The 9380-nt window shown below is 44.4% G+C and overlaps 1 protein-coding gene across 1 annotated transcript in view; it reads right to left on the bottom strand.

Moving 5' to 3' along the window:
• Positions 1 to 2690: 2690 nt before the first annotated feature.
• Positions 2691 to 9380, bottom strand: part of LOC745184 (autism susceptibility gene 2 protein) — a 95699-nt gene continuing 89009 nt past the window's right edge. Inside the window, exon 3 of the mRNA XM_016957204.4 lies at positions 2691 to 3246. Coding sequence (XP_016812693.1) covers positions 2925 to 3246 — 322 coding nt within the window. The 3' untranslated portion in view covers positions 2691 to 2924. The remainder of the gene's footprint in view (positions 3247 to 9380) is intronic.

Genomic DNA, 9380 nt, shown 5'->3' with positions numbered 1-9380 from the left:
GTCCCTCCACAGTGCCTAGCGTATAGCATGACTTTAGTAAATTCCTATTGAATAAATAAAGTAATTAATTTATTAAATGCAACTGATCAATGCAAAACATCCTTGCCACAAAATATCCTTGCCACAAAAAATAAACCATCTGCTCTGTTATCAGGATCTTAGGCACACTTTATGTCTCCATAACCCCTCCAAAGGTAGGGAAGGTGATCAAGAATAAGGGCATGGCTGGGCACAGCGGCTCACGCCTGTAATCCCAGCACTTTGGGAGGCTGAGATGGGCGGATCTCTTGAAGCCAGGAGTTCAACACCAGCCTGGTCAACATGGTGAAACCCCATCTCTACCAAAAAATACAAAAATTAGCCAGGCATGGTGGTGCACACCTGTGGTCCCACTACTCGGGAGGCTGAGGAACAAAAATCTCTTGAACCCGGGAGGCAGAGATCATGCCATTGTATTCCAGCCTGGGTGACAGAGTGAGACCCTGTCTCAAAAAAAAAAAAAAAAAAAGAAAGAAAGAAAGAAAAAGAATAAGGGCATGGAGTAATTTTCAGAGCTGTTAACATGTATTTATGTTCAAGAATGTTTATTTTATATAAGCAAGAAAAAATGAAAGCAACCTAAATGTTCATCAACAAGGAAAAGGTAAAAAATTTTGATGTAACCATTAGATATTTATGTTTTCAGGAAGTATTTATTAACATGAAAAAAGTCCTAATTGTAATAAGTGAAAAAGCAGCATTTAGAGTTGTATAAACAATATAATACCAGTGTCCATTCTTTAAAAATGTGTTTGCATGAAGACAGAAATAAAGAGACTTACAATAAATATACCACAATCATTAATAGCTGTCTCTTGTTGGTGGGATTTTGGGTCATTAAAAAATTTTTTTTCTTCTTGATATATTTCTGTATTTTCTAGTTTTCCCTAAAATGATAAACAGAAAAGAATTGCTGTTAAGTAAAGGAATTGCTGTTAAAATAGAGACACTAATTCCAACTTTGGAATTACGTATCCACCCTGTCTGATGTTATTCACTGCCACCCATCCCCATCCCATTCCCAACCTCCCAAAGTGTCCCAAATCTGACATGATGGCATAATCTATGCATTGCAAATATGACACCATCATCCAGCTATTTGGAGACATTAATAATTACCTTAATTTTTCACACTCTTTCAGGTATCTGGCATTGGGTAAATACAGTTAACCTCACGTAGACATATTTTCAGCTATTAAAAACCAAGCACATTTGTGTTAGCTCCTGCCCTTGAGGTGCCTGATACAAGGGAAGCATGATTGAATACCTCACTGATAAGGCTGAACAAATATGTCCTTTGAAATAGGCTATAGGAAAAGCCCAGATTAGAGATGTGTGATGCACATTAAAGTCTAGCTAAATTTGGGTAAAAGGTGGGTCTCGATTTAATGAAGTGCTCATTCTAGAATATTTGCTTTAAAAAGACCATTTCTATTACTTTCAAATCCAATGGGCTTGAAGTGCAATATTCTCTAAACGGAGGTAGCAAGTGCACAACAGGCCCCTGCTTTTAGGAATAGGTGAGAATTATTTATAACGAGCCGATCAGTCAGCTATGATTTGGTCCCTCTGACGCATTTAAGAACAAATTATTCAAGATAATGAAAAAAGCAACTAATTCCCTTAAGTGGTGCAATTTTTTGCAATCTTATTTTTATTCTTAATTTGCGTACCTACACCATTCCTCAAGGCAATCTCAGGCCAAAGCCTATCTAAAGCATCATAAATTTCAAACAACTGAGCTACATCAATAGGGTGTTATAGGACATCTTAAAGAAAATGAAGAAAAGGCATCACTTACCTAAATGTAGCTGGAGAAACGCACAGAAGTTATTTCTGTCCAGGCTCCCTTGCTATGGACGGAGGAACCAGACAGTTCTATTTTCATTCACGAGGAGCATCTCAAAACCTGGGCACATCATGGGATGCAATCAGCCCCAAGGAAGAGGAAACAGGAGAGCAGCTTGGCAGCCCCTGAAATACTTAGGAGAAGAAATTATTAATACCAAGGAATATTTTACCATGGACCAAATTGTGTTCCCTCTGTTGGTGAGTCAACGATTTCATGGAAATAATTTATTTACATTACATTTGTTAATTGCCCCATTTACCTATTGGGCATTATTCTTCACGGCACATGTCACTAACATATATATTTGACTTTATTATTTTTATTTTATCTGTCTCCCCCAGTCCGAATTCAATCCCCTTGAAGGAATGGGTTTTTCTTTTTTTTCATTTTGGTTTTTGTTGGATGCATTTAGAACATGCCAGTACATTGGAGGTGGACAACAGATATTTGTTGAATGAATCAAGCTCCCTTATACTCAAGGGGCATGTGTCTATGGTGAAGCAGAAAGAGCACTGGATTCAGAGTCCAAAGTAAGGAGCACTTTGCTTGGCTCACAGTAGACAACTGATGACCATTTGGGGAGTGGACAAATGGGTGGATGGACGGATGGACAGATGCGTGAATGGATGAGTGAGCAATGGAGCAATGTTATAATGGTAATTCTCTATCTATAAAATAAGTATAACAACTCATTAATAAAACTGAAAACAGTTGTGACATCTTAGTTGCTCAGTAACTCCTTTTTTTTTTTTCTTGTAGCTGATGTAGAGAAAGAAAAAACAGGGTGATGAAAATCCTAGCAGTGTAAAACAAGGAAAGAAAGCATTTAATCTGCGTAAATGAGAGGAGATAGGAATGTGGGCAGAAGTATCTGTTTTCACTCTGCCTTGTAGTGCTGCCAAGCCACGACAGTGTTTGAGCAGAGGCTGCAAGAGGCAGGGAAGTGGAGCAGGTGGATGGGCCGCTGGCTTCCAAGGAAAACCAGCCTTCGGTTTCACTCAGTGGCCTCCATGAACTGAGATGCATTAGAGGGTCAGGCAAGGTAATGACAGCCCTCCATAGTCATTGTGGTCTTGGGGGTCTCAGCTCTGGTCATTAAATCTCGAGGGTAGTCCAGCCCGGGGTTCTTGTTCTTAATGTTGCTCTTCCTGCCACAGGAGACAAAGCCTTCGCTGAGCAGGCTGCCTTGCTGGGTCCTGGCAGAGCTTCCAGACTTGCAGTGTGGGTGGTGGCTAGCTCTGGCGTCTTCTGAGTGCAGCAGCATCTTCTTTGGGGTGGGCCAGGATGTCTCTGAGCAGATCCACTTCAGATCCAGATAGCTGGGGTTGCTGGTGCTCTTGGAGACATCTCTGGTACTGGGAAGCAGAGGGGAAGGGAGATCATTATTAACCAGAGTGGGAGCGGGGGCCCTGGCGACCCGTCTGTCTTGGTTGGCCACCCCTCTTCCTAGAGATGGTGTCCTAAGAGAACAAGCTAGAGTGAAAGAGCAGAAGAGAAGCACAGGCCAGCAGTGGGGTGGGCCTGGGCCCTTTCAATAGAAACAACAGGTTTGCAAGGTGTCCCAGGGCCTGGAGACGCAGTCCCTGCTGAGGAACTCTGAAATACCCATTGGTAGCACACTGGGGTAACCTGGCTAAGAATGGAGTTTTTTCCCTACTGTCATTGCCTCAGGCCTGTACCTAAAGTGCCCCAGAGCTGTGCCTAATGCTGAGATGTGCTTAAGAAAATCCCCTTGTTTGGGGCCCTTGGCCCATGCTTCCTTATTAATTGGTTCAAGAAGCAAACTCTCTTCCTACCCATAAGAGACCGGCAGACTCCCCTGGGCACCAGCCATCAGTACTGTGCATGTGGATTGCTCTAAATATCCATTGCTGCAGGGCCTGCAGGAGGCCAGACTGCAGGCAACCTTGAAAACCAAGCCCTGGCATAGGGGCTGCCGGGAAACCCCAAATATGCCTTTTTCCCAGAGCTCAGCTAACACAAGCTCTCCTGTGTTTGGAGGTGACATTCCTGCTTCTGTCCATAGGAATGGTAAGGCTGCACAGATGTCCTAAAATACAGAAAGGATGAGAGAACAGCACTGAGCTTGGCGGGTTTCCCACCTGTAATTGACATGGAAACTATACCTCTTAATCTCCAACAGGCAAAACCACTCCTGCTGCCATGTGCAAGATCTGTGGCTCCAGCTGTAATTACTTCCTCCATGCCTTTTTATTGTTGTTGTCCCAAGAAACAGTTCGTGGAAATGAATGTGCCACCCTAACTTCCACAGAGTCACCTCCATTGTTGAGTGTCTTAGGTGCTCAAATCTTGACCCCTGGGAGCAGAGGCCAGCACCATGGTAAACCAGACAAGGTAAATGGAGGGAAGGAATGAATTGAGGAAGAGATCTGGAAACTGCTTTCAAGGGAAGCCTGAGTATAGTTTCATGCCTAACTAAACCCATTCTTCTGTCAGTGCTGCTGAAACCCAGAAAAAGATGAGAAGGCCAACAGCAGGTTCCAGGGAGAGGCAGCTGGGGCTAACCTGAGCTCGGGGCAGGGGTGAGGGAGGCTCTTGACCACATCACTGGGTACCCCCTACCCCATAAGAGGACACGGACCCATGTGCTAGACTCAACTGTGAGAGTTTTGCGTTCCAGCTACCAATGGGGAATGGACCCAGGTCTCTTTGAGGGTGTGGGCGATCATGTGGCCCCCTCATTCTCCCCTTCTCACTGCTCACTCTGGGGTTCAGTAGAAGTAGTATATGGAGGTTACCCTATCACAAGCTCAGCCACGCTTCTCTCCAACCTCACACGCAGCCCACCCCACCAGGATCCAAGCTGGCTGGGTCGCATAACACTAGCCACCATTCACTGATGTGATCCAAATGCCTAGAACAATCCCTGGCACATAGCAGGTGCTTAATAAGTAGTCGCTGTATACATGTACCTATTGAACTCTTCCTATGCACCCAACACTATGCTGAAAGCTTTACAATTATTATTCCATTTATTTTTCACAAGAATCTTGTGAGGTAAATATCAACTCATTTTCAGATGAGGAAACCAAAGCTCGGAGATGTTGAACAAATTATTCAAGGTCCCACTGCCTGGTGTAACAGGAAGTTAAACCTGTCTCCCACCCTCCTCACTGCCATCTCCAAAAGCTGAGCTCCTAAACACAGTATTTTTCTGCTTTTCTCTCCCATTATTCGAGGCCAGAAGCAGGAACCAGAACATGCAAAGGAAAGAGGGACAGAAAGTGAGCTGGATTTTCACACCCCCAGCCCTGGCGATGGGCTCTTGGAGCTGGGCCAGGTGCCTGGAGGAGGCAAGTCCCCTGCAAGTCTCCAGCTAAGTGGCCCATCGCCTTGAGATTCTACTCATCAAGATGCTCCCCTCCCTTCTCTCTGACTCTTGGCCACATCTTTCAGAATAGGGTCTGGAGGGATGGTGCATGGAAGTACAATTTCGAAGTATAGTTGTTAGGTGAGGATAATGTCACGGATCACACCTCATCATTTCATTTACAGGTTTCTTTGTTTATCCAAGATGGGTGCGTACAGCTGCCCTTAAAGCTGGGTCACTAAGTCCTTTACTATGAATAATCTCACTGTGTGTGTGGGGGGGTGTGTGTCTGCGTGTGTGTGCATGTTCCTTCAGAGTAGCTTAGCTGAATCCACCTGGAATTATGCCAGCAGAGCTTTTAAACATATTTCTCTGTGGAGCAAGTTGCTTTAGCATATATAGCAGGTGACACCTATGGGTGGGAATGTTCTACAAGGAGAAAACGCTGCACCTCCTGGTACTTTTCCACTGTGAGGCTCTAAGAAATCAAGCCCCTCTTCGGTCTCAGAAAACCTACTCATGAGCCAGTCTGTGGGCGTTAATGGGCTGGATAATCCCAAAAAAGCATATGGTTCAGGAGGGAACTGGAAATGGAGCATTCCCAGAAGCCACTCGGTTTATCATTATCATTCAGTCAGCCAGATGGCCTGAGGGAGCATCTTATGAGAGGTGTGGAAAGTATGAAATTGCAGCAGACCCTGCCCTCCCTGTCCTGTTATCCAGTGAGCCGCCCAGGCAGGGATAGGTGTCAAATAAACACCACAGGCCATGAGGACTAGGAGTGCTCAGGGACTAGAGAGGCTCTCCAAGGGCTAGGCTTTCTGGAAAAGCTTAGGGAATAGGTGGAAAACACCCAATGCCTTGCGGGATGGCTCAGAGAGGTGGAGAAGGGAGGAGTCTCAGGAGAGGTGGGGACACTTTGTACATGTATGACAGGAGCACACTCGTCCCAGCCCAGTGACTGAGGCTCAGATTCGGCAGACTCAGCAGGGCAGCTGTTGGGCATGCAGCCATTCCTGCTTGCTCCTCCATGGCATGGTGCACCCAGAGCTGCCTCACAGGCTGCTGAGTTATGTCTTTTAAGCCAACACTTGGCTTCTGCCCTGAGCTAAGCTTCTGACTGGCTTTGTGAAGGATTACCATGGTATTTCCAATCCTTCACACAGCATCTTTGTGATCCAAACCAAAAGTGCTTTTGGCTCAAGTCTCGCAGGTTCCCAAACCCACCCATCACTAGTATTCTTACTTTCTTCTCTGAGCATCTCAAATTTGCATTTTCTTTTCTGTGTCATTCGCTACTGCCTCACCCCAGGCACTATCCCCTGCAGGGCTCACCACATTTAGATTACTATGGCCTCTCCCACTGCCCCAGCTGGTCTTCATAAGAAACTCATTCACTAAAAGATTTGAAAATGTGCACACCTTTTGACCCATTAATTCCATTTTTCAAAATTTATCGATGACTAACTTATCTTTTCTACTCATTCTTTTGTTTGTTCATTCAGTGTGAACCAGGAGACTTTCTAAGTGCTAGGGCTACACAATGATGAACAAGCCAGAAACTCCAGGCCCTGACAGAGCTTATAGTCTAGGTCATTTGTTTGTTTTTCCCCTCCTCAATACATATATATATATATATATATATATATATATATATATATATACATATGCCCTTGGGCAAGACACATCTGTCGTGCTCTGAGAGATAGTATGCGGTCACTGTGTCATACCATAAAATAAAAGCCCATTGACCACACCACAGACACAAAATGACAGTTGCAGAGGGAATAAGAAGGAAAACTGTCTCAGGTTAGGTTTTCAAACAGTGTGCCACACCCCAAGAGCCTCAGGGGTGGGCTGGAACTGGGTGGGATGTGGGCACTGGCAGAAAGAGGAAGGGACACTTCATTTGTGTATCACCTGCGGGACTCTCCTGTTCTCAGCACCCCCCTGCCCCACCTCTCCAACCAAGCAGTTCTTCATCATTTTCTCCATGGCACTCGGGGGCTTCTTAGTAAGATCTATTACTATTTGAACAGAATGTTCTGTGACTGAAAAAGTTTGAAACCACTAGTTGTCTCAAGATTCTTAAAGTGCTTCTATATTTAGTCTGGAAATCTTCCAGACTAGAAGATTTCCAGCCCCCTGCTGCCCCAATTCCCTTTAAATTCTCTAGCTTTTTATGTTTCATTAATGGGCTTTAGTGATATCTGATACATGTTGGGTGTGTAATTCATGGGCAATAATATATGGACATGGACATGATAAGTAACAAAATCTCATCAACCGTGCAAACATGCTAGACACTCAAAGTCCTCAAACAATTCTGCTCAATATTTAGCAGAGGGAAAAACTAGCTTAGTTAGGAACACAACAAAAACAGCAAAAATGTTAGCAGTTTTAACAATTTGACATGCAGCCTAGATGGTGTTATTTGGCATTTTATATACTATTTGCTAAGTTTCCACAATGTGCTAGATAGCAAACTCTCTGCTCTGATTCTTGAGCCAATAGATTTTATAACCACACTTTCATCATTCACATACCACCATTGTGATTTTTTTTAACTGAAGGCCACTTGTACTACTATATATTTAATTTAAGCAGTTATTTTGTATTTAAATAAATTTATTTTAAAAGAAAACTTTTTATCACTACCTATACATAGAAGACCAAAAACATTTGCCATAATAGAAGGTAACTGTAACAAATTCACAACGATGAAAACAATAATTTTTTTGTGTAGCATTTACTATCCCCTTTGGTTTCACCAGGGATATGGGCACTGCATTTTGGGAAACATTGTTTGAGCTCATACCATCACAGTATTCAGCTAAGAAATTAAAAATAGGTGTTGTTTGTCTTTGTCCCCGCCACCTCATCCTACAAACCCCCTGCTCCCGCACACCCACATCCCCACTCCCCTCTAAGCATTCCCTTGCTCTAAGCTAGCCCACAACCAGTCATTGATAAGGTATTAAACTATCACCTTATCATTTTTGCATATGGATAACAGACGAATTTTTCAAAACTCAAATATCAGATCTTTATTGGAATTTTGGATATAATGTAAGAGAATTATATCATTTAATTCAAAGCACATACAACAGGTGATCGACTAACCACTCCTACTCATAAACCAGTCCTCATGCCTCTCCACAGGCTCATTTTTAGATTTCCCCCAAAACACAGAAATTTGCCCAAGAATGGATTAAAGCCTTCAGGGTCAGACAGATAATGGTATTTTCAGATTGTGATGACATTCTAGAAAAAAAAAAATATGGCTCAACCATTTCATTAGCCTATACCTTATTGTAACCACATCTATAGCTACCTTCTTCCCCCAACCCACCCAGGAGAGCAGGAGGGGGAACTGGTCATGGAGACTGGAGATTGAATTTACATCAGTGGTGTGGTTGTCACGCACTGTTCTCTCTTACATTCTGAAAGTCTTTCCTCCCTGGCTGTTCATTAGGAAATCCTCCACCCAAGGGACTTTGGGAGCATTGTGGCATGTCAGATTTTCCAGGAAGCAGACTCTGAAATAAGATTGTGTCCAGGGGGCCTATTGGAGAGTTGTCCAATAGGAACCACACCTGTGAGTGAATGCGGGCAGCAGCCTTGGGCTGCAGGAGAGGCTGAACTGGGCTGCAGTCACAGCAGAGGTCTCAGCCCGCCACACAGGGGTTGGGATGGCCCCTAGAACTGGCCCAACTGAGGCAAGGGGGTCCAGCCTTTGTATCCCCCACAGTGGCCAGTCATTGAATGCAAGATACCCCCAGGAGAGGTCATATCCTTGAGCAAGGCAGCCCTCTTTGGCCAAAGGCCAAGAGCTTCCACTGTAAGCCACCAGCAGGCAGTGCTCCTGGTAGCCGAGGGAATGATGCTTTGGTCCTGGAGGAGAATCTGGGTAGAGCCCCACAGCATCCACTGCAAGAGTAAACCCACTAGCGCCTGGCTCCCGGGACCCTCCAAGTAGTGGCAACATCAATAAACCATAGGGCCTGATTTCTAGGCAGCACCTCACAGTGATAAATGATGGATCAGTAGGCCTGCTGGCTGCAAGAGAAGCTGAGAGGCAGGTAGTGTTGGTGTGTATGTGGGGGTAGGGCAAGGGAGCAGAACACCCCTCGTGGACCTTGATATTGTGCTCTACCT

This window comes from Pan troglodytes, chromosome 6 (assembly GCF_028858775.2).
Source record: "Pan troglodytes isolate AG18354 chromosome 6, NHGRI_mPanTro3-v2.0_pri, whole genome shotgun sequence".
Taxonomy (NCBI): Eukaryota; Metazoa; Chordata; class Mammalia; order Primates; family Hominidae; genus Pan; species Pan troglodytes.
Note: the sequence above shows the minus strand (reverse complement) of the source record. Positions and strands in the feature narration are given on the sequence as shown.